The sequence below is a fragment of the Salmo salar genome, chromosome 09 (genome assembly GCF_965601325.2).
Source record: "Salmo salar chromosome 09, fSalSal1, whole genome shotgun sequence".
Classification (NCBI taxonomy): Eukaryota; Metazoa; Chordata; class Actinopteri; order Salmoniformes; family Salmonidae; genus Salmo; species Salmo salar.
Window position 1 is genome coordinate 21,646,589 of NC_138299.1, and position 24,525 is coordinate 21,671,113.

At 44.6% G+C, this 24,525-nt stretch overlaps 1 protein-coding gene across 1 annotated transcript in view; it reads left to right on the plus strand.

Moving 5' to 3' along the window:
* Positions 1–24,525, plus strand: part of LOC106611071 (regulator of G-protein signaling 6-like) — a 54,589-nt gene that overhangs the window by 20,197 nt on the left and 9,867 nt on the right. Inside the window, exons 3-7 of the mRNA XM_014210932.3 lie at positions 17,255–17,354; positions 19,658–19,708; positions 19,836–19,942; positions 23,460–23,511; positions 24,316–24,380. Of these exons, the coding sequence (XP_014066407.1) occupies positions 17,255–17,354; positions 19,658–19,708; positions 19,836–19,942; positions 23,460–23,511; positions 24,316–24,380 (375 nt within the window). The remainder of the gene's footprint in view (positions 1–17,254; positions 17,355–19,657; positions 19,709–19,835; positions 19,943–23,459; positions 23,512–24,315; positions 24,381–24,525) is intronic.

Below are 24,525 nucleotides of genomic sequence, written 5' to 3' on the forward strand. Positions count from 1 at the left end.
CTGTGGTTTTCTTAAGCTTCATGAACCCTCCCTGTGCATTTATTTGGTATATCAGTAAGACCAGAAATAAGACTTGGATTGGATGTAAAGATGTTGAGCTACCACAATGAAAATAACAACAGTCTGTAACTGATTCTGTCTCAGCTGTGAGTATGTTGTCTCCTCAACATACATTGTTCATCTCGCAGCCACTCCAGATAGATAAATTCAGTTGTTGCTTTTTATGTTGAGCACATCACGACAAAGCGTACGCATCCTAGCCAGCATGGTCCTCTCATACACCTCTTATTCTCCTCCAGACAGGGCTAATGAAGAGAGAGAGTGGGCTTCACTGACTGCAGCAGCTAAATTGGTATCAGTACAGGGTGGCCGTGATCCATCTGATGCCCACATAGAGAATCTATCTAGCTCTGTGCAGCTTGCCTTGCCTTACCTTCTGAAAATAGAACAGTTCTATCTGTCTCTCACTCAACACAGCCCCCCTGTTGTCAAGCTCTCTGTCTAACAACTTTCACATTTTAGTAGCTTGGCTTTGCCTCAGACACAGACGGAAAGAGTGCAGATGAATGGATGCAGCTTGGAAGTGAGTGATTGACTGTGATTTTGGCTCAGATTAAGGACTGTGTTGGTGGTGAAATGTGAAGAAAAAATCACTTCCATGCAGTCCTTTTCAAATCTCTCTGTGTCACCATGTAAGTGGAGAAACTTTGTAAAGTGCTAACCAAGCAAAATTGACACAGTAGCAGCAGGGCAACTCTTCTTCCAGTGCCACCACTCCCACTTTAACTATTCTGTTGTCGTTCATTACCCCACATGCAAAAAGGGTTCACTATAGCATTTCTTCCCCAATTACCGTGCAGGGATAAAGTCAGGGGACCTTATTAGACTACAGACCCTCTGGAGTCCCACTGGTACTCAGGATGCAGATGGTGTAGGATGTGTTTGTTTGGCCTAAGTGCTTTGAAGAATACAGATGTAGGATCTTAATTTGAGCCAGTTTTCTGTAGCAGGAAAATGCAGCAACAGGAAATGCAGCAACAGGAAATGTTAATTATTATGTGGATTATAATTAATGGAAATTTTTGAAAAAGTTGATACATTTTACGTTAGGGCAAATCAAGTCATTTTAAAGTGGAAATTACAAACTATAGAAGCCTTTTTAGACCATGAATACAAGTGTCAAGTTTGATTAGTCGTATGTACAGGATACACATGGTATACACCGTTCAACAAAATGCTGACTTGCAGGTTCCTTCTGGACAATGCAACAACAATAAGGAATAATAAAAGATAAGAATACGAAAGTAAAGTAAATGGCTCAGTAGAATACATTTTTGCATAAGTATAATACAGGAAAGCACAATTTATAGTCCAATATTTACACATGTTTTGGGGAAGGGGGGGATTGGGGGCAAGTGTTAAAATTGTGCGCTATTTAGCTATCATAATAAGAGCCGTGGGCCGAGACAGCAGAGTGCTCGGTCACCCATTGTTTTTAGGCGTGTCTTTGAAGTCTTTGATCATTTGACTGGAGTGATCAAATTATAAACCTTCATCTGTAGCAGTTGTTTTCAATAGATGGACTGCAGTTTTAGTGAATGAGATCCAAAGCATTGGTCTTGATATAGGATATTATAGGGTTACTTGTTTCTATCCTGGAATTGCTCATGCTTTTCAAGTACATCTGTCATTGCATATAATTGTGTCTCTTGAAATTAATCTTAGTTCTAAAAGTGAACCATTCATTGTGACTAAGGGATTGAAATGGTTGTTTGTGTTGTCTGCACTCATGCAACCCATTGAGTCTGTAACAACAGATGATTGCATGGGAGGATGTTTTTCTGGTATTCGTGATGTTTCTCTTCATCCCTGTGTTTCAAAGGGGAGTGCTGACTACTGACTAGATTATCCCTCTCTACAGGCCTGATCGGTAATTGTAAATTGAGTCTATCTGGCTCTATTCCCATGTAGGGAGAAATTCAACAAACTTTTAATTGCTCCGTTCCCCTCGTCTCTATGAACGTTGCCATGGAAACTAAAGCCCATGTAGACCCTCCTCTTCCTTCCCATTCTCCCACTACCCGCCTATATTAAATCAAATGAAATGAAATCAAATTGTATTTGTCACATGCGCTGAATACAACAGGTGTAGACCTTACAGTGAAATGTTCACTTACAAGCCCTTAACCGACAAGCAGTTTTAAGAAAAATAAGTGTTATGAAAGTATTTACTAAAATAAACTGAAGTAAAAAATTATTACATAAAAAATATATACACAGGGGGACTGGTACAGGCCAGTCGAGGTAATTGGGTCAAACCGGCCGTGATCGGGAGTCCAATAGGGCAGCGCACAATTGGCCCAGCATCGTCCGGGTTAGGGGAGGGTTTGGCCGGGGTAGGCCATCATTGTAAAATAATAATTTATTCTTAACTGACTTGCCTAGTTAAATAAAGGATTTCAATAAGCAAAATAAAAAAATAATTAAGGTAATATGTACATGTAGGTAAAGTGACTATGGGGGGGTAGGGGGGGGTTAATGTAAATAGTCCGGGTAGCCTTTTGATTAGCTGTTCAGGAGTCTTATGGCTTGGGGGTGGAAGCTGTTGAGAAGCCTTTTTGTCCTAGACTTGGCGCTCCGGTACCGCTTGCCGTGCGGTTGCAGAGAGAACAGTCTATGACCAGGGTGGCTGGAGTCTTTGACAATTTTTAGGGCCTTCCTCTGACACCGCCTAATATAGAGGTCCTGGATGGCAGGAAGCTTGGACCCAGTGATGTACTGGGCTGAACCACTACCTTCTGTAGTGCCTACCAGGTGGTGATGCAACCAGTCAGGTTGTTCTCGATGATGCCTCTGTATACATTTTGAGGATCTGAGGACCCATACAAATCTTTTCAGTCTCTTGAAGGGGAATAGGCATTGTCACGCCTTCTTCATGACTGTCTTGATGTGTTTGGACCAAGATAGCTTGTTGGTGATGTGGAAACCAAGGAACTTGAAGCTCTCAACCTGCTCCACTACAGCCCCGTCGATGAGAATGGGGGCGTGCTCAGCCCTCCTTTTGCTGTAGTCCACGATCATCTCCTTTGTCTTGATCACTTTGAGGGAGAGGTTGTTGTCCTGGCACCACACTGCCAGTGTTGTGTCGTTGGCAAAATGAATGATGGTGTTGGAGTCGTGCTTGGCCATGCAGTCATGGGTGAACAGGGAGTACAGGAGGGGACTGAACACACACCCCTGAGGTGACCCGTGTCGAGGATCAGCGTGGCAGACGTGTTTTTACCTACCCTTACCACCTGGGGGTGGCCTGTCAGGAAGTTCAGGATCGAGTTGCAGAAGGAGGTGTTTAGTCCCAGGGTCTTCAGCTTAGTAATGAGCTTTGAGGGCACTATGGTGTTGAACGCTGAGTTGTAGTCAATGAATAGCATTCTCACGTAGGTGTTCCTTTTGTCCAGGTGGGAAAAGGCAGTGTGGAGTGCAATAGAGATTGCGTCATCTGGGAATCTGTTGGGGCGGTATAAAAATTGGAGTGGGTCTAGGGTTTCTGGGATAATGGTGTTGATGTGAGCCATGACCAGCATTTCAAAGCCCTTCATAGCTACAGATGTGAGTGCTACGGGTCGGTAGTCATTTAGGCATGTTACCTTGGTGTTCTTGGGCACAGGGACTATGGTGGTCTGCTTGAAACGTGTTGGTATTACAGACTCGGTCAGGGACAGGTTGAAAATGTCAGTGAAGACACTTGCCAGTTGGTCAGCGCATGCTCGGAGAACACGTCCTGGTAATCCGTCTTGTGAATGTTGACCTGTTTAAAGGTTTTAGTCACATCGGCTACGGAGAGCGTGATCACACAGTCGTCCGGAACAGCTGGCATTCTCAGGCATGCTTCAGTGTTACTTGCCTCGAAGCGCACATAGAAGTCATTTAGCTCATCTGGTAGACATGTGTCACTGGGCAGCTCTCGGCTGTGCTTCCCTTTGTAGTCCGTAATAGTTTGCAAGCCCTGCCACATCTGACGAGCGTCGGAACCGGTGTAGTAGGATTCAATCTTAGTCCTGTATTGACATTTTGCCTGTTTGATGTTTTGTCGGAGGGCATAGCAGGATTTCTTATAAGCGTCCAGGTTAGAGTCCCGCTCCTTGAAAGCAGCAGTTCTACCCTTTAGCTCAGTGAGGATGTTGCCTGTAATCTATGGCTTCTGGTTGGGGTATATACATACGGTCACTCTGGGGACGACATCATCGATGCACTTATTGATGAAGCCAGTGACTGATGTGGTGTACTCCTCAACGCCGTCAAAATAATATTTTATTTAACTAGGCAAGTCAGTTAAAAACAAATTCTTATTTACAATGACGGCCTACCCCGGCCAAACCCTCAAGACGCTGGGCCAATTGTGCGCCGCCCTACGGGACTCCCGATCACGTTCGGTTCTGATACAGTCCAGGATCGAACCAGGGTTCGAACCAGGGTCTGTAGTGATGCCTCTAGCACTGAGATGCAGTGTCTTAGACCGCTGCGCCGATCGGGAGTTGAAATATTATATTCCAGTCTGTGCTAGCAAAACAGTCATGTAGCTTTGCATCTGCGTCATCTGACCACTTCCGTATTGAGCGAGTCACTGGTACTTCCTGCTTTAGTTTCTGCTTGTAAGCAGGAATCAGGAGGATAGAGTTATGGTCAGATTTGCCAAATGGAGGGCGAGGGAGAGCTTTGTTCGTGTCTCTGTGTGTGGAGTAAAGGTGGTCTAGAGTTTTTTTCCCTCTGGTTGCTCTTGTAACATGCTGATAGAAATTAGGTCAAACGGATTCAAGTTTCCCTGCATTAAAGTCCCCGGCCACTAGGAGAGCCGCCTCTGGATGAGCATTTTCTTGTTTGCTTATGGCCTTATACAGCTTGTTGAGTGCGGTCTTAGTGGCAGCATTGGTTTGTGGTGGTAAATAGACAGCTACGAAAAATGTAGATGAAAACTCTCTTGGTAAATGGTGTGGTCTATACAGTGAGGGGAAAAAGTATTTGATCCCCTGCTGATTTTGTACGTTTGCCCACTGAAAAAGAAATGATCAGTCTATAATTTTAATGGTATGTCAAAAATGTTATAAATTGATTTGCATTTTAATGAGGGAAATAAGTATTTGACCCCTTCTCAGTCAGAAAGGTTTTTGGCTCCCAGGTGTCTTTTATACAGGTAATGAGCTGAGATTAGGAGCACACAGGCAACAAAGGAGTGGCTCAAGAAGAAGCGCATTAAGGTCCTGGAGTGGCCTAGCCAGTCCCCAGACCTTAATCCCATAGAAAATCTGTGGAGGGATCTGAAGGTTCGAGTCAGCCTCAAAACCTTAATGACTTGGAGAAGATCTGCAAAGAGGAGTGGGACAAAATCCCTCCTGAGATGTGTGCAAACCTGGTGGCCAACAACAAGAAACGTCTGACCTCTGTGATTGCCAACAAGGGTTTTGCCACCAAGTACTAAGTCATGTTTTGCAGAGGGGTCAAATACTCAGGTCCCTCATTAAAATGCAAATCAATTTATAACATTTTTGACATGCGTTTTTCTGGATTTTTTGTTGTTATTCTGTCTCTCACTGTTCAAATAAACCTACCATTAAAATTATAGACTGATCATTTTTTTGTCAGTGGGCAAACGTTCAAAATCAGCAGGGGATCAAATACTTTTTTCCCTCACTGTAGCTTATCATAAGATACTCTCTCAGGCTAGCAAAACCTTGAGACCTCCTTAATATTAGATTTTGTGCACCAGCTGTTATTGACAAATAGACACAGACCACTACCCCTTGTCTTACCGGAGGCAGCTGTTCTATCTTGCCGATGCTCAGAAAACCCAGCCAGCTGTATGTTATCCATATCGTCGTTCAGCCACGTCTCGGTGAAACGTAAGATTTTACCGTTTTTAATGTCCCGTTGGTAGGATAGTCTTGATTGGAGCTCATCCAGTGTATTATCCAATCACGTTGGCTAATAGGACTGATGGTAGAGGCGGTTTACCCACTTGCCGTCGGATCCTTACAAGGCAACCCGACCTACATCCCCAATATTTCTGTCTCTTCTTCATGACGGGGATTTGGGCCTTGTCTGGTGTCTTTAGTAAGTCCTTTGCGTCCGACTCGTTAAAGAAAAAATCTTGGTCTAGTACGAGGTGAGGAATCACTGTCCTAATATCTAGAAACTATTTTTGGTCATAAGAGACAGTGGCAGAAACATTATGTACAAAATAAGTTACAAATAATGCGAAAAACCACAAGCACAATTGGTTAGGAGCCCGTAAAACGTCAGCCATCTCCTCCGGCGCCATTATTAGTCTCTTATTAGTCTCTTTAACAAGGGAGCTCCAACTAGCCCAAGCAGGAAACTCCCATTGCCATCAACACTTTGACCATGTAGGCCTTGGTTCTGAATGTCACGATCGTCGTAAGAACTGGACCATGGCGCAGCGTACGTAGTGTTCCACATCTTTATTATAAAGTGAAACTTCAGCAAATACAAAAACAATAACCGAACAAACGAAACGTGAAGCAAGTGAAGTGCTCACAGGCAACTACACATAAACAAAACAAGATCCCACACAACACAGTGGGGAAATGGCTGCTTAAATATGATCCACAATCAGAGACAACGATAAACAGCTGCCTCTGATTGGGAACCATACCAGGCCAACATAGAAATAGAACAACCTAGATTACCCACCCTAGTCACACCCCGACCTAACCAACAGAATAAAAGGCTCTCTATGGTCAGGGCGTGACACTGAATCACACACATACTTACACTTGGGCTTTTCCTGTGGATCTCGGCCCCAGTAGGCCTGCAGGCTGAACAGTCAATCAAGCTGCAGCTAATTGGGTCTTTTTCAGTATGCTGCACCTCTGCCCCATTTTACTAGAGCAGGCTCAGAATGTTGAATGACCACTGAGGTTACTGGCTGAAAAGTTAACAATGAAAACTGCTGATGCCCTGCCTGTGGCAATGTGAAGGTACTACAGATGAACTGTCTGAGCAGAGTATGTGACTCAGACTCACTTCTAAAAGTTTGGCCTGTCGCTGTAACAATGTCTGGATTAGATTTTTATAAGAATAAATACATTTTCAACATACTGAGTATTGAAGAAACAAGGTTGAAGCGGTCTTAGCTGTGGAAACATGGCTGAGCCCAATGCCCCCCCTGAAATGAGTTACCTTATGCTACAGTGCATGATCATAACTTCCTCCTGCATTGTGTGCCAACCTTACAGTTAAACAACCACAACCCAAAGACTCTCATCAGAACAATGAAACAGCAAGGACGTGGTAGAATATGGATTGACCAGGATTTGAGTGATTATGCTTTTTCTCCACGCTGAAAGATTCATTTTGATGTGTTTGCAGTACAATCCAGGCTTTCCAGTGATCAAAAGGATGAGCTATGTTGATGGAGGAAAATGGCTTCAGTGAGGTGTAAAATGATCCGCTTGGTAACAGGAACATACTGTCATAAAACACTGAAAACATACACATAACTGAGATGTATCCTGTTGAGAAATATCATGGGACTATTTCCAATACACATTCATCAATTAATGCATTTCTGTTTTCAAGACATTCTACATTGTTGATATATCAGCAGGAAAAAGAGTAATGGCTTGAGCAGGTACTTGGGTTTCGTAATGACTGCCTAAAGCACTAGAATAGAGCAAATGGAGGGAGGTATGTGTGAGTGTAAAGTATACTGTATGTGTGTATTTGGTTTCTCTAGTTTTGGCCTTTCCAGTCATTGCTTGTCCTGCTGCATGTGAGGGTTGTCCCAGTAGCTGTCACAGTTTCTCTCCCTGGTGAAACAAATCCAGGAGAGGCTCCCTAACACCCGGAGCCCCCTCTTCATGATTAGACCTGCAGCAGGCCCCCCTCTGGACCATAGAGGGTATAGGGAGACTCTTTCTACCCCAGCAGCCCTCATTCACACCTGCATCCCTAGAGCAGACCAGACCAGCTGGCACCAAGCTAGATATCAGCTTGCTATTCCCACAGTGTGATGCCTGGCTGGTCCTAGGAGAAAAAAATGTATGTTTGACTTCTTGCCTAAAAGTTACTTGCTCCATAAACAGTTCATTGTGATGGCTTTGGACTGTTAGAAAGCATGCACTAATCCATATGAAGATATCCAGAGCAAGTCAGAAGAATGTACTGGGTCTGTGAACTCTCACTGCACGTAGGAAGAGTTTACACTTATCCAATATGCACTTATCAGAAGTCTATTCTATATTTCAAACTGTTGGACTCTGCTCATATGTTAATTGAGCAGTACAGAGAACCTCATTTAGCAGAAAGTAGGTCAGAAAACAGTCTTAAAAGTTTTCCGATTGGCCATCATGACTTTCACAGCCATAAATGTCAATGACGAGTGTGTCTGTGGAGGTGACGGCTGTTGAATCATTAATGCTCTATTACAGCCTTATACATTTTTTATCAAGGCCTCATTTTGGGACTTTTCTGCTTTTATTATCTTATTATTAGCTTGTCTAGGACCATTTACAGATTTAAGGTACTGTAGTTAGTATTAGTCACAATTTGAGTAAATGCTCTTGTCATGACCGGTATTTAAACACATCCTGGTTGGTGGAAATGTAGTTCTTTCTCGTATCCAGTAATAGCTCCCTACAGACATTATTTCAACTGAAACCACTGTTTCAATGAAATAGAAACTCCAGTTGGTAATCGAAACCACACAGATTACACGGTACCACAAGTCCTCATGGTGTTTCTGTGTTTATAAATTGAGCCTCTTCTAGCATCATTAGGCTTCTGTAGGTCCAAACAGCCACTCTCACATGTGCCTGACCCTGTCACCTCCACTGGGCCTTCACACTCCACTCTGTAATGACTGGTCAGGGAGCGTCCCGGGGCGTCTGGCTGAGTGAAATGGTGGCACTCCCCTGACAGCAGCATGGGCCCTCAGTAGCCTCACTGATAAGAGAGATTGTTGACAACGGGGCCCAGCATACACACACACACATCTATAAACGCGATTGCCGTTTATAGAGCTCAATGCAGAGGGGTAAAGTGCTGTTATCGCCTGCTAGCAGGAATGTCCAGCTCTCAAAGCCCTCCACACCAAGCTGCAAACACCATTAGCTTCCATAGCGAAAAGATACGGCAAGGTTCTGTACCCCTGCCAAGTACTTCGTGTCCACTGTCATCCTATAGGGAGATAATGAGTTATTTTAAATGCTGTTATGGAGTTCAAGGTCCATTATTACACAAGAACAAAATAACTCATTCCTTTCACTGACTCTCTCAGGGTGTGTGGAGTGGCACTGCATTGTACCAAATGGAAATGGTTTCCAAGCTTTTTCCCCAATGTTTTGTCTCAAGGATTGTATTCAAACACAGGAAGGCAGTAAATATGGTTGGACTGATTGTGCCATTCTAAAATATCTCTGCTCACAACACACAGGCTAAAGACAGGAATGTTACTGTAGCATACTGTAAAATCTTTGTTTCTTCTCTCTGAAAATAGAGTTGATGCAGTGTGGTATCTCTCTCTCTCTCTCTCTCTCTCTCTCTCTCTCTCTCTCTCTCTCTAAGAGCAGTCTGTGAAGAGGTATCAACAGCACAGCAACAGCACAGTCTGTGTAAAGGCAGTAATTCTCTGTGGATGAGCTTTCATTTAATAATTCATATGAAGACACGCATGGTGAGAGAATTGTAATTGTCTTGCCTCACTATTTCTCCTCCTCTCCTCTGTCTGAAACATTATGGGGCTATTATTAAATCCATACGCATCTCAAATGTGTTGCTCAGGTATATATTTTTTGGTTCCAAGATGGCGTAGCAGTCAGACGTCTTTGTCTTTGTCTTGTCTCGTCCCATGTATATATCTTTTTATATACACTGCTCAAAAAAATAAAGGGAACACTTAAACAACACATCCTAGATCTGAATGAAATAAATAATCTTATTAAATACTTTTTTCTTTACATAGTTGAATGTGCTGACAACAAAATCACACAAAAATAATCAATGGAAATCCAATTTATCAACCCATGGAGGTCTGGATTTGGAGTCACACTCAAAATTAAAGTGGAAAACCACACTACAGGCTGATCCAACTTTGATGTAATGTCCTTAAAACAAGTCAAAATGAGGCTCAGTAGTGTGTGTGGCCTCCACGTGCCTGTATGACCTCCCTACAACATCTGGGCATGCTCCTGATGAGGTGGCGGATAGCCTCCTGAGGGATCTCCTCCCAGACCTGGACTAAAGCATCCGCCAAGTCCTGGACAGTCTGTGGTGCAACGTGGCATTGGTGGATGGAGCGAGACATGATGTCCTAGATGTGCTCAATTGGATTCAGGTCTGGGGAACGGGCGGGCCAGTCCATAGCATCAATGCCTTCCTCTTGCAGGAACTGCTGACACACTCCAGCCACATGAGGTCTAGCATTGTCTTGCATTAGGAGGAACCCAGGGCCAACCACACCAGCATATGGTCTCACAAGGGGTCTGAGGATCTCATCTCGGTACCTAATGGCAGTCAGGCTACCTCTGGCGAGCACATGGAGGGCTGTGCGGCCCCCCAAAGAAATGCCACCCCACACCATGACTGACCCACCGCCAAACCGGTCATGCTGGAGGATGTTGCAGGCAGCAGAACGTTCTCCACGGCATCTCCAGACTCTGTCACGTCTGTCACGGGCTCAGTGTGAACCTGCTTTCATCTGTGAAGAGCACAGGGCACCAGTGGCGGCGAATTTGCCAATCTTGGTGTTCTCTGGCAAATGCCAAACGTCTTGCACGGTGTTGGGCTGTAAGCACAACCCCCACCTGTGGACGTCGGGCCCTCATACCACCCTCATGGAGTCTGTTTCTGACCGTTTGAGCAGACACATGCACATTTGTGGCCTGCTGGAGGTCATTTTGCAGGGCTCTGGCAGTGCTCCTCCTGCTCCTCCTTGCACAAAGGTGGAGGTAGCGGTTCTGCTGCTGGGTTGTTGCCCTCCTACGGCCTCCTCCACGTCTCCTGATGTACTGGCCTGTCTCCTGGTAGCGCCTCCATGCTCTGGACACTACGCTGACAGACACAGCAAACCTTCTTGCCACAGCTCGCATTGATGTGCCATCCTGGATGAGCTGCACTACCTGAGCCACTTGTGTGGGTTGTAGACTCCGTTTCATGCTACCACTAGAGTGAAAGCACCGCCAGCATTCAAAAGTGACCAAAACATCAGCCAGGAAGCATAGGAACTGAGAAGTGGTCTGTGGTCTCTACCTGCAGAACCTCTCCTTTATTGGGGGTGTCTTGCTTATTGCCTATAATTTCCACCTGTTGTCTATTCCATTTGCACAACAGTATGTGAAATGTATTGTCAATCAGTGTTGCTTCCTAAGTGGACAGTTTGATTTCACAGAAGTGTGATTGACTTGGAGTTACATTGTGTTGTTTAAGTGTTCCCTTTATTTTTTTGAGCAGTATATTTTCTTTGCATTCTTTTTAATATTTTTCCTAAACCTCAACTTCAAAATACTCTCCTGCAACCCGCCTCACCCAATGTGGTGTGGATCTGTTTTCTTTCTAAAGTATTTCTATTTACCTCCGAACTGGAATACCTCAACTGAAGCTAGCTAGCTAACTAGCTACCAGCTATCAGCTATCAGTCAGCTAACCACTGCTAGCGGTCATCAGCTAACCTTTAGCTCGGAAAGCTCTCGCCAGTTCGTACAACGCGTTTCAAACCAGAGCATACCGGACCTATTTTTCTCTCCATATCCCTGGATTCCTACCGCAAACTCTGAACCTTTTCATCTGGATCATCGCAGCTAGCTAACCGCAATCCGGGTTGACTACTCCTGGCTAACGTTTCCGTCCCAGAACTAGCACCAACTAGCCTGGAGCTAGCCCATGCTAGACCCATCTCCCGGGTAGGGCTCCTGGGCTACTCCTGAAGCCCACTCCTCGGCTACAATATCCGGACCCCTTCTACTGCTGGTACGGGGCACGGAACCCTGCCAATCCTTCAACTGGAATACCGACATAATCTGCCCGAGGATCCCAACAGGCCCCTCAGGCGCGACGTCCCCTGAAGGCCCATTCTGCTAACCGTGGCCTGCTAGCTATCTAGAGCATATTGGACTGTTAGCTGATCCATCGGCCAGTTTCTTGGACCACTATACCCATTTTGCCAATTGGACTTGGACCCCTCTGCTACTTGGAACCCTACTAATTCCACGACTGGTCTATCGACGTCACCGCACAAGGAGGCAAAAACAGACTTTCCCCCATCGCGACGTCCATCTAAGGCCCTTATGCTAGCTTGCTAGCCCCGGCCTGCTAACTGCTAGCTTGCTAGGCCCGGCCTGCTAACTGTCTGAATCGCCGTGTCCCCAGCCAGCCCAACCACTCACTGGACCCATACGGTAACTTGGCTACGCATGCCTCTCCCTAATATAAATAAGCCTTGTCCATTACTGTCCTGGTTAGTGATTACTGTCTTATTTCACTGTAGAGCCTCTAGCCCTGCTCAATATGCCTTAACCAACCATGTTGTTCCACCTTCCACATATGCGATGACATCACATGGTTTAAATATCTCTAGAGACTGTATCTCTCTCATTATTACTCAATGCCTAGGTTTACCTCCAATGTACTCTCTTCCTACCATACCTTTGTCTGTACATTATGCCTTGAATCTATGCTATCGTGCTCAGAAACCTACTCCCTTTACTCTCTGTTCCGAACGTGCTAGACGGCCAGTTCTTATAGCATTTAGCCGTACCCTTATCCAGCTTCTCCTCTGTTCCTCTGGTGATGTAGAGGTTAATCCAGGACCTGCAGTGCCTAGCTCCACTCCTACTCCCCAGGTGCTCTCATTTGTTGACTTCTGTAACCGTAAAAGCCTTGGTTTCATGCATGTTAACATTAGAAGCCTACTCCCTAAGTTTGCTTTATTCACTGCTTTAGCACATTCTGCCAACCCGGATGTCTTAGCCGTGTCTGAATCCTGGCTTAGGAAAACCACCAAAAATCCTGAAACTTCCATCCCTAATGATAACATTTTCCGCCAAGATAGAACTGCTAAAGGGGGCGGTGTTGCAATCTACTGCAGAGAGAGCCTGCAGAGTTCTGTCTTACTATCCAAGTCTGTACCAAAACAATTCGAGCTTCTACTTCTAAAAATTCATCTTTCCAGAAACAAGTCTCTCACTGTTGCCGCTTGCTATAGGCCACCCTCTGCCCCAGCTGTGCCCTGGACACCATATGTGAATTGATTGCCCCCATCTATCTTCTGAGCTCGTGCTTCTAGGTGACCTAAACTGGGACATGCTTAATACCCCGGCCATCCTACAATCTAAGCTTGATGCCCTCAATCTCACACAAATTATCTATGAACCTACCAGGTACAACCCCAAATCTGTAAACATGGGCACCCTCATAGATATCATCCTAACTAACTCACCCTCCAAATACACCTCTGCTGTTTTCAACCAAGATCTCAGCGATCACTGCCTCATTGCCTGCATCCGTAATGGGTCTGCGGTCAAACGACCACCCCTCATCACTGTCAAATGCTCCCTAAAACACTTCAGCCAACAGGCCTTTCTAATCGACCTGGCCGGGATATCCTGGAATGACATTGACCTCATCCCGTCAGTAGAGGATGCCTGGTTATTCTTTAAAAGTGCCTTCCTCACCATCTTAAATAAGCATGCTCCATTCAAAAAATGTATTACCAGGAATAGATTTTGCCCTTGGTCCACTCAAGACTTGTCTGCCCTTGACCAGCACAAAAACATCCTGTGGCGTTCTGCATTAGCATCGAATAGCCCCCGTGATATGCAACTTTTCAGGGAAGTTAGGAACCAATATATATACTCAGGCAGTTAGGAAAAAGGCTAGCTTTTTCAAACAGAACTTTGCATCCTGTAGTACAAACTCAAAAAGGTTCTGGGAAACTGTCCATGGAGAATAAGAGCACCTCCTCCAAGCTGCCCACTGCACTGAGGCTAGGAAACACTGTCACTACCGATAAATCCACAATAATTTTTCTACGGCTGGCCATGCTGGCTACCCCTACCCCGGTCAACAGCCCTGCGCTCCCCACAGCAACTCGCTTTCGACTCAGTCAATCACAACATTCTTATTGGCAGACTCAACAGCCTCGGTTTCTCAAATGATTGCCTCGCTTGGTTCACCAACTACTTCTCCGATAGAGTTCAGTATGTCAAATCGAAGGACCCGTTGTCCGGAACCTCTGGCAGTCTCTATGGGGGTGCCACAGGGTTCAATTCTCGGGCTGACTCTCTTCTCTGTATACATCAATGATGTCGCTCTTGCTGCTGGTGATTCTTTGATCCACCTCTACGCAGACGACACCATTCTGTATACCTATGGCCCTTCGTTGGACACTGTGTTAACCAACCTCCAGATGAGCTTCAATGCCATTCAACTCTCCTTCCGTGGCCTCCAACTGCTCTTAAATGCAACTAAAACTTAATGCATGTTCTTCAACCGATCGCTGCCCGCACCTGCCGGCCCGTCCAGCATCACTATTCTGGACGGTTCTGACTTAGAATATGTGGACAACTACAAATACCTAGGTGTCTGGTTAGACTGTTAACTCTCATTCCAGACTCACATTAAACATCTCCAATCCCAAATTAAATCTAGAATCGGCTTCCTATTTTGCAACAAAGCATCCTTAACTCATGCTACCAAACATACCCTCGTAAAACTGACCATCCTACCGATCATCGACTTCGGCGATGTCATTTACAAAATGGCCTCCAACACTCTACTCAACAAATTGGATGCAGTCTATCACAATGCCATCCGTTTTGTCACCAAAGCCCCATATACTACCCACCACTGCGACCTGTATTCTCTCGTTGGCTGGCCCTCGCTTCATACTCGTCGCCAAACCCACTGGCTCCAGGTCATCTACAAGTCTCTGCTAGGTAAGGCCCCACCTTATCTCAGCTCACTGGTCACCATAGCAGCACCCACCCGTAGCACACGCTCCAGCAGGTATATCTCACTGGTCACCCTCAAAGCCAATTCTTCCTTTGGCCAGTTCTCTGCTGCCAATGACTGGAACGAACTGCAAAAATCTCTGGAGCTGGAGACTCTTACCTCCCTCACTAGCTTTAAGCACCAGCTGTCGGAGCAGCTCACAGTTCACTGCACCTGTACATAGCTCATCTGTAAATAGCCCATCCAATCTACTTCATCCCCATACTATATTTATTTATTTATTTATCTTGGTCCTTTGCACCCCAGTATCTCAATTTGCACATTCATCCTCTGCACATCCTACCATTCCAGTGTTTAATTGCTATATTGTAATTACTTTGCCACCATGGCCTATTTATTGCCTTACCTCTCTTATCCTACCTCATTTGCACATGCTGTATATAGATTTTCCTACTGTATTATTGATTGCATGTTTGTTTATTCCATGTGTAACTCTGTGTTGTTATATGTGTCAAACTGCTTTGCTTTATCTTGGCCAGGTCGCAGTTGCAAATGAGAACTTGTTCTCAACTAGCCTACCTGGTTAAATAAAGGTGAAATATATATATTTTTTATATATATATATATATATATAACTAGATGTGCAGTATTCTGGCCAATCCAATTCACACGCCAAGGACAGTAAAGTAAGACTACACAGCTTTTCAACAAGTGTAAACATTGCTCGCTAATTCAACAACCAGGAGGAACAATCCCAACTTAGTAGACCCATCAGCATGTCTGTCTATGGCTATCATCTCCTTGCCAACCAGCTAAGTGTTAAGTAGATGACGCAGACCCACAAATCGTCCATTTTATATAAAACACTTAGCTGGTTGGCAAGGAGATGATAGCCATAGACAGACATGCTGATGGGTCTACTAAGTTGGGATTGTTCCTCCTGGTTGTTGAATTAGCGAGCAATGTTTACACTTGTTGAAAAGCTGTGTAGTCTTACTTTACTGTCCTTGGCGTGTGAATTGGATTGGCCAGAATAGTGCACATCTAGTTGTCCTTGTGAGTTCACAGTACCGAGGCATGCCGTGCAACTGCAACCTGCTGCAACCACTGAGGAGAGGAGGCAGTTGGCTCTTGGTGCGCTTGCTTGCTCAGAGATGAAATTCTGAAGCTAAGGAGGCTGATGGATCGACTTCACACGTGCAAATGTGTCAGTTTAAATGATGGATGAGAGGAAGAGAAGGGGGTCAGGAACATGCTGGAATGGCAGTGGCACACAACAGAGAATTGCTTGACTTTACCACTGTTCCCTATAGGGCTCTATACAAATGACTGATAAAGAGTGTTTTCTGATGGTTGCTGTCTCCTGACTACCATGCCATCTCCCATTTAACAGTGCAGATAAATACAGATTACCTTTCTGAGATGGGGAAGTGAAGGGAGCAGCCAAATCATATATGCTTTGCACACAATCAGGCTTTTGAATTCATCCAAGCATAATCAGCTTTGTTACAGTCAGTGTGTGCATGTGTGTTTGTGTGCTTGCCACAAAATTAAGGATTTAATGGCCAGTGAGCACAGGGTGAGGTGGGCTCTGGATAACACTGAGTGTACTAAATCATTTGGTGTGAATTTCTGGTCTGAGTCCATCAGTCCAGGCTGTGGTGCTTGGGAGCCTTGTGGTGTGACATTGGGAGATCAGGTCTTACGCACTAATCCTAGTCACATCATACCTGACCTGACATATAGAGACTGTAAAAACCAGGCCAAGGTTTTCACACCACATAGCCCTTATTAAGCTTCTCCACCTTAACGCAAACCTCTGCTGCATGGAGCTATAAATGTGTGCATAATGTGTCAGTGCGAGTGATATTGGCTGACTGTAGAGTGAGGGGAATTGTTTTCCAGAGGGCGTGTGTGTATGTTTGCATGGAGGAGTGTGGTTTCCTGTCTTTGTAATGAGTCGTGAGTTGCGAGCACGGTGCGGCCATGCCTAATTTTAGGCTGCTGATGTGTGATGTGGTGGGGTGCTCGTTGCCTGCCGTGCGTTTGAGGTGTGATGTTTATCTTAGCCTCTGAGGGATCACTCTGTCTCCCCATTGGAGGGCCTTGTTACCGTGGGAACTGTGGGGCTCAATAAACAGACCCTTTTTTGCAGGCCACAGCACACACACAAGTAATCCCCATCACCATTGGATTATAATATGAAAATGAATACTTTTTATGGAGAAACTGTGGATGTTTTAGTTCATGCTCTAACCCTGATCACTTGTGTTGTTTCTCCTCTCCCTGTTAGATTGAAGATGTCATTATGCGGATACAGGATGAGAAGGCAGGAGGGGTGGCCATCCGAACTGTCAAGAGCTTCCTGTCCAAGATCCCCAGTGTGGTATCAGGTGTGTGTGTGTGTGTGTGTGTGTGTGTGTGTGTGTGTGTGTGTGTGTGTGTGTGTGTGTGTGTGTGTGTGTGAGAGGCAGAGAGGCAGAGAGTGGCAGAGAGGCAGAGAGAGAGAGAGAGAGAGAGAGAGAGAGAGAGAGAGAGAGAGAGAGAGAGATATGACTCAGTGTGGCTCAACAGAGAGAGAGGAGTCAGAATTATTAAAGAAAATATGACCTTTCAGGCTCATTTGAATTGCTGCCTCTGCAGATTGGGACAGATGAGGCAGTCTCAGCCCGTAAGGTTTTGGCAGAGAAGCCTAATGTGATGTCTGGTGTGTCGCTGCCCTTGTCATTATGCAGTGTGGCTGGTTGTGTGTTGGGTGACATGGTTTAAGGGGGCAGTGTGAGTGAGTAAGACAGTTCTGGCTGGTGTATGTGTGTTAGCTTGTGAGTCAACAGAGTCAACAGTATCTATGGGGCTGGTGGGGAGTGGGTGGGGGGATGCTCTCTGAGTGTGACTCACCCCCTCATATGTCTCCCTAGGCCTGCTGTGTCACACTTCACTCTCTCAGTCTCACTCCTCACTGCCAAGTGCTAACATTATGCCAAATATGTTGCTATCCAGGAGTTAGACAAAAGACCTGGTTTCCTGCCTATTGTTAGTCCAAGATCACATTGTTCCATTTGAATTGTTCCTGCAAACACCTGCTCCCCCATGCCACATTCAGCCTTAGCCAAGGGCATTTGTATTTGTATTTATTATGGATCCCCATTAGCTGCTGCCAAGGCAGCAGCTACTCTTCCTGGGGTCTAGTAAAAAGTAAGGCAATAATAGACATTGTAATTTTTAAACACTAAAATACATTTTGCAACAGATTTCAAAATACATTAAGTATGTGCCCTCGGGTCACTACTCTACTATAACACACAATCCAGGTGTACGTGTGTGTATAGTGTGTATGTTTTGTGGGTTTGTACATGAGTGTATAGTGTGTATGTTATGTGTGTTTATTTGTATGCTCTGTTTATTTGTACGCTCTGGATAAGAGCGTCTGCTAAATGACTTAAATGTAAATGTAAATGTAATGTTTGTTTGTATGTGTGTTTGTACCTGTGTGTTTCCCTCTTCACAGTCCCTACTGTTCCATAAGGTGTATTTTTAAAATCTTTTTAAAAATCAGATTTTACTGCTTGTGTGAGATACTTGATGTGGAATAGAGTTCCATGTAGCCATGGCTCTATGTACTACTGTGCGCCTCCCATAGTCTGTTCTGGACTTGGGGATTGTGAAGAGACCTCTGGTGGCATGTCTTGTGGAGTATGCATGGGTGTCTTAGCTGTGTACTAGTAGTTTAAACAGACAACTCGGTTCATTCAACATGTCAATACTTCTTACAAAAACAAGTAGTGATGAAGTCAATCTCTCCTCTACTTTGAGCCACGAGAGATTGGCATGCATATTATTAATGTTAGCTCTATGTGCACATTTAAGGGCCAGCCGTGCTGCCCTGTTCTGGGCCAGTTGTAATTTCCCCAAGTCCCATTTTATGGCACTTGCCCACACGACTGGGCAGTAGTCCAGGTGCAACAAAACTTGGGACCCGCCTTGTTGATATTGTTGTTAAGAAGGCAGAGCAGTGCTTTATTTTAGACGTATTATGGACAGACCTCTCCCAATCTTAGCTACTGTTGCATCAATATCTTTTGACCATAACAATTCACAATCCAGGGTTACTCCAAGCAGTTTAGTCTCCTCAACTTGCTCAATTTCCACATTACTCATTGCAAGATTTTGTTGAGCTTTAGGGTTTAGTGAATGATTTGTCCCAAAAACAATGCTTTTAGTTTTTTGAAATATTTAGGACTAACTTATTTCTTGCCACCCATTCTGAAACGGACTGCAGCTCTTTGTTAAGTGTTGCAGTGATTTCACTCGCTGTAGTAGCTGACGTGTACAGTGTTGAGTCATCCACACACATACAGTAGACACACAGGCTTTACTCAGAGCCAGTGGCAGGTCATACGTAAAGATTGAGAAAAGTAAAGGGCCTGGACAGCTGCCCTGGAGAATGTTGTTAATTTATTTACTGTAAAATAGCATTGTATCTGATCAAACACTATTTTTTCCAAAAGTTACAAAGGTTTGATAACAGGATGATTGGTCGACTATGTCAGTATTGTAGCTGTGGTGTAAGCTAAAAGTAATAGATTGTTAAGGGGAGACCAGTTCAAGGACTGTTGCAGCTTTTGTGTAGAGGTTTTCTGTGTGTACAACGCTATTTCAATGTCACTGTCAACCATTCTTCTCTTTTGAATACCAGGAGCAGACATTGTGCTGTGGCTGGTGAAAAACCTTTCAATTGAGGACTCAGGTATGCCTGCTATGTACACAGCCATATTTCACAGGGATTGACCACTGTTCTCAGTCTCTACTCAAGCATTAAAAAGGGAAGCCATTTTTCTCTACTCAGCGTTAGTATCCTGTTCTCGCTCCTGCAGCTGAAGCCATCCATTTAGGGAGCCTGATTGCTGCCCAGGGCTACCTCTTCCCCATCTCCGACCACGTCCTCACTCTCAAAGATGATGGGACCTTATACCGCTTCCAGGTAAACTACCATGGTATTTTCAGGCACCAGTATACCTACCATCCTTAGTGGTCCTAAACTGGATTTACTGTCCAAACCACCATCCATAACATGTGTCATGACCATTATCACATGAAGGCAAAGGAGTGGATAAATGATCCCTGTGAACTGTCCAGAACAGAACAGTAGCCTCATTACCTTGTGGCTGGTAACTGTACGCTCTAAAGCAGAAATAACCAGGGAAGAATATGTTCTAACAGAGCCACTGATGTGAGAGATTTCTCTAGTAGTCTGATCCTCACTATACAGGTCAAGCGTTGTAATCAGTCTGTACCCACCGCTTTGGAAATGTTTGCCTAATCAGTCTCCTCTCACTGCCGTAATTTACTCCCTTAACCTGTGGTTAAATCACTTGAGATATGGTTGAGTATTATCACTATGTAATAAATATAGATATCAATATTGCTATAATAGATTATACCAATTGGAGAGGCACAATGTACAGTGTTGCAGATCTACTCACAGCATCCTGCAATCTGGTGTAGGGTAGTGTGTACACTTATTACTATGTAAATAGTTCGGGTGGCCATTTGATTAATTGTTCAGCAGTCTTATGGCTTGGGGGTAGAAGCTGTTAAGGAGCCTTTTGTACATAGACTTGGCGCTCAGGTACCGCTTGCCGTGTGGTAACAGAGAGAACAGTCTATGACTTGGGTGACATGGGGACTTTGACAATTTTTTGGGCCTTCCTCTGACACACCTAGTATAGAGGTCCTGGATGGCAGGAAGTTTGGCCCCAGTGATGTATTGGGCTGTACGCACTACCCTCTGTAGTGCCTTACGGTCGGATACCGAGCAGTTTCCATACCAGGTGGTGATGCAACTGGTCAGGATGCTCTCGATGGTGCAGCTGTATAACATTTTGATGATCTGGGGACCCATGCCAAATCTTTTCAGTGTCCTGAGGGGGAAAAGGTGTTGTTGCGCCCTCTTCACGACTGTCTTGTTGTGTTTGGACCATGATAGTCTGTTGGTGATGTGGTGGTGCTCCTTGGTGGTGGTTTCTTGCTCGTTTCTGCTGAGTTTGGATGGTCCCTCGTGGACTGCTCGTTTGGGTTGTGTCCCTGGTTACTCTGTCTGCTGGCTCTTCCTTTCCTTGAAGAAGGTTAGCTTAAATGCACCATTCAGGCTACACTAGCTCTTTAAGGACTAAGCCTCCTTCTGAGCCTGTTTAGTACATGGGCTCTTCCGTCCCAATTTCTGTACTGGATTACAGGTACTATTCCCTAAAATGTATTTTCCCTAACTTATCAGTTCACCAGTTCTTTCCATTAAAAGTGAAGGTCCAGGCCCTGTGGTCAGCCTGCTGGAGATGGAGGTCCTTCTCCCTCCTCAAAAGAGGTCCAGCGGGACAAGAGGATAAGAGCTATGACAGAGAGAGAGAGGAGCACTGCTTTTTCTAGTCCCGTGAGGTCACATGGTGTGGCACCTAGGTGTGAAGGGCCACTTTTATGAACTTTTATCGTAAAGAGAGAAAGAATGAATTGAGAGAGAGAATAGCCATAATATGACATTTTAAATGTCTCTATTCCTTTGAAATGTTTGTGAGTGTAATGTTTACTATTCATTTTTTACTTTTGTTTATTATCAATTTCACTTGCTTTAGGAAAGGGGGAAACCTAGTTGTCCAACTGAATGTATTCAACTGGAATGTGTCTTCTGCATTCAAGCCAACCCCTCTAAATCAGAGAGGTGCAGGGGGCTGCCTTAATTGACATCCATGTCTTCGGCGCCCGGGGAACAGTGGGTTAACTGCCTTGCTCAGGGGCAGAACGACAGATTTCTACCTTGTCAGCTCAGGAATTCGATCCAGCAACCTTCCAGTTACTGGCCCAACGCTCTAACCACTAGGCTACCTGCCTCCCCATATGGGGCAATGTAAACATATGTTTCCCATGCCAATAAAGCCCTTTGAATTGAATTGAGAGCTTGGAGGAAGTCAGTAGCCCATAAAAGTTCAGCATTATAGACAGACAGAAAAAGGATGTTCCACAATGTTCAACATAAGACATTAAAACGACACGTCGCTACACTGACATTGCGGTTCCGTCCTCGAGGTAATCTACTGTACAGTCAGGGCCGTGCATCGTGATATACAGTACAGTACAGTATGTTACAGTGTAGTGGAGGCTGAATGGTTCCTGGTCCTGCTAAAAGGCTCCAGAAGAATGAGTCACTATGGCTGACTGATTAGCAGGCTAATCCCAGCTGGGAGCAGCTCTCTTTGGGAATCGTTGGGCTGGCACTCCTCTCTTCCTCTGCACTTGTCCTGTGTCACCCACCCCTCCCCCTCCTCCCCCCAATCTACCGGAGAGTCCATTTAGCCACACTTCTTTTCACTCAGGTTAAAACACATGATGTCCTTTTTTTCTGGAAGGGGATGTGTGCGTGTGTGTCACTCACATTCAATGGAACTAAAAATACCCTTCCTCTGATGCTATGTCATGGTGCAACAAGCGAGCGTCATCATTGCCATTTAAAAGAGGACCTGCATGACCTGTTGAATATGTTGATTTGTGTCTGTGCCAGCACTGAGGAGTCACAGAGGCTATGTAGGTACACTGCGCTATAAATAGCTGCTGTGTCTTTTTGGAAGCCCCACTTTTAATGACAACTTCCTGCTGTGCTTTGAGACAAATCTGTGATGTTTCAGGGCAAGCAGACTCACATCATAAAATGTTGTTGAAGCAGTTTGGTAATAGACAGAGTAGATGGATCTCTGTATATCTATCAATCTTCATTCAGTAGCAAAGTATACATTAACCTGTCTGTTAGATGTGTCGATTCTGACACATATTCAGATCTCATTCATCTTGATTTCCTTTTGTTCTGAAACTAATTATGAGTGATGTTGGAGATGAAATATCATGTCGTGGAACATCTCTGTGTTCTAATTCCACCCGTCATTAAGAATGCACGATATATCTGAGAAATCATTTATTTATGCACTATGGAATGAACTGGGAATCTGAAATATCAATTGCAATAGTTGATGAAATATGAATGGAGAATATAGCTACCGTTCTTCCCTAGATAGTTATGCAGAGCACAAGAAGGTCATTGATCATCAGGTCACTCATCTTCTTTTAACTTGTTAATGTTCTTAGAGAGGAAAAGATAGGAACAGAGAGTTTGGATGGTTTGTATTTTCTCCAGCATTTTCGTCTCAACAGAAGTCAGGGCTATGAGTCAGGGTGGACTGGACACAACATGCATATTCAAATCTTCAAAAAAAACTGGGTCTCCGAAATATGTTTAAAACCTCGTTATTTGACATTCAGATCCACATAAAAAGCAATGCTAGCTGAGTGAAACAAAAATAAAATAAACAGTTTACTTCAAACACTGCTGCTAGAGACAGTGTGGGGAAAATTGTCTGCATCAACATTAGGAAAACTATAGAAAGGGCAGATGCTTGGATGTTTAAATGTTCTTAAGATGATGAATACTTTCATGATGTCTCCACTTTCCTCCTCAGGCTCCATACTTCTGGCCCTCTAATTGTTGGGAACCTGAAAACACAGACTATGGTAAGTTAGGTTGGGGTCCCTAGGGGTGGAATTTGAAAAATATTACTGAACTCAGCTCAAAATGTGTCTAAATATTGCCCCCTCCCCCTCCCAGCCAGTCTAGCCTTTAGCCCTGCTCAGTGCAGAGTGTCTGGCACAGACTGTGTCATATCCTCCTGCCTACAGTGTAAACACAGACTATGGATCTGTTGTCTCACACCCATTATTGATTGAGTGGCCCACTCTGTAATGCATCCCACTATCTGTCCAGGAGGATCTCATCTCACCCCCAAGCCTGCAGCGCTAGATTAGCCATCCAGGGTATAGGGGCGTTATTTTGTCACTATGCTACCTGCCGCCCCTGGTGACCCACGGGGCAGCAGGTAGCCTAGTGGTTAGAGTGTTGAACTAGAAGGTTGCTAGATCAAATCCCCGAGCTGACAAGGTAAAAATCTGTTGTTCTGCACCTGAACAAAGCAGGCCATCAGTGTAAATAAGAATTTGTTCTTAACTGACTTGCCTAGTTAAAATATATATATATATATATATATATTGTAAATCTCCAGGCTTTCATGTTTGCGTGACATTTCTCCAGCCTGATAGTGTAAATGACAAAAGATGCCAACGGTCTCATTAAATATTGCTCACCACACTCTGATCAGTAGAGATTTACTCAGGTGGAAACTGACTGGGTGGCATTTGTTTACAAGAGATAAACTACACTCACACAAATGTTGATGCATCATCTGTGGCACTTGTTTGGCAATGTCACAAAAAAAGTCTGCCAGGCAACAGCAAGTAACTGGCTACTTCTCTCCTCTGCAGCCATTTACCTGTGCAAGCGCACCATGCAGAACAAGGCCAGGTTGGAGCTAGCTGACTACGAGGCTGTGAGTGCCCTATTCACCCTACTGGAACTGTCGTCAGTACCCTATCTATACACTACAGACCTGTTAAACAAAGCTATCATCTACACAACTACAGCTTCTCTCAGATCACATGCCCCTGAGCTCTAGTCTATTTCATGCTCTATAG